The following is a 265-nucleotide window of genomic DNA, read 5'->3' as shown; positions in this document are numbered from 1 at the left end:
CCCTAAACCCTAAACCCTAAACCCTAAACCCTAAACCCTAAACCCTCGCCGGACCTGCAGCAACTTCCAGGTGGTTGCGAGGCGGTAAGCTGTCGCCTGCTGGTAAACCTCAGCAGGAAGAGAACCACAAGCCCACCTCTCTAGCCTGCGCGTAAACCCTAAACCCTAAACCCTAAACCCTAAACCCTAGACCCTAGAGCAGGCAAACTAAACAGGGTAGAGCCGTCGTCAGGGGTGTAAAGTTTAGGGTTTTCAGACTGGAGTG

General features: G+C 53.2%; 1 protein-coding gene across 1 annotated transcript in view; it reads right to left on the bottom strand.

Annotated features, from left to right (window-relative positions):
• Nucleotides 1-30: 30 nt before the first annotated feature.
• Nucleotides 31-265, bottom strand: part of EMH_0012920 (uncharacterized protein) — a gene marked incomplete at both ends in the record, with an annotated part of 11,035 nt that continues 10,800 nt past the window's right edge. The window contains one exon of the mRNA XM_013499668.1: nucleotides 31-145. Coding sequence (XP_013355122.1) covers nucleotides 31-145 — 115 coding nt within the window. The remainder of the gene's footprint in view (nucleotides 146-265) is intronic.

Source organism: Eimeria mitis, genomic scaffold, assembly GCF_000499745.2.
Source record: "Eimeria mitis Houghton genomic scaffold, Emh_scaff454, whole genome shotgun sequence".
In the NCBI taxonomy this organism is placed as follows: domain Eukaryota; phylum Apicomplexa; class Conoidasida; order Eucoccidiorida; family Eimeriidae; genus Eimeria; species Eimeria mitis.
The sequence above is the reverse complement of the archived record's forward strand: the minus strand, read 5'-3'. Positions and strand labels throughout refer to the sequence as shown.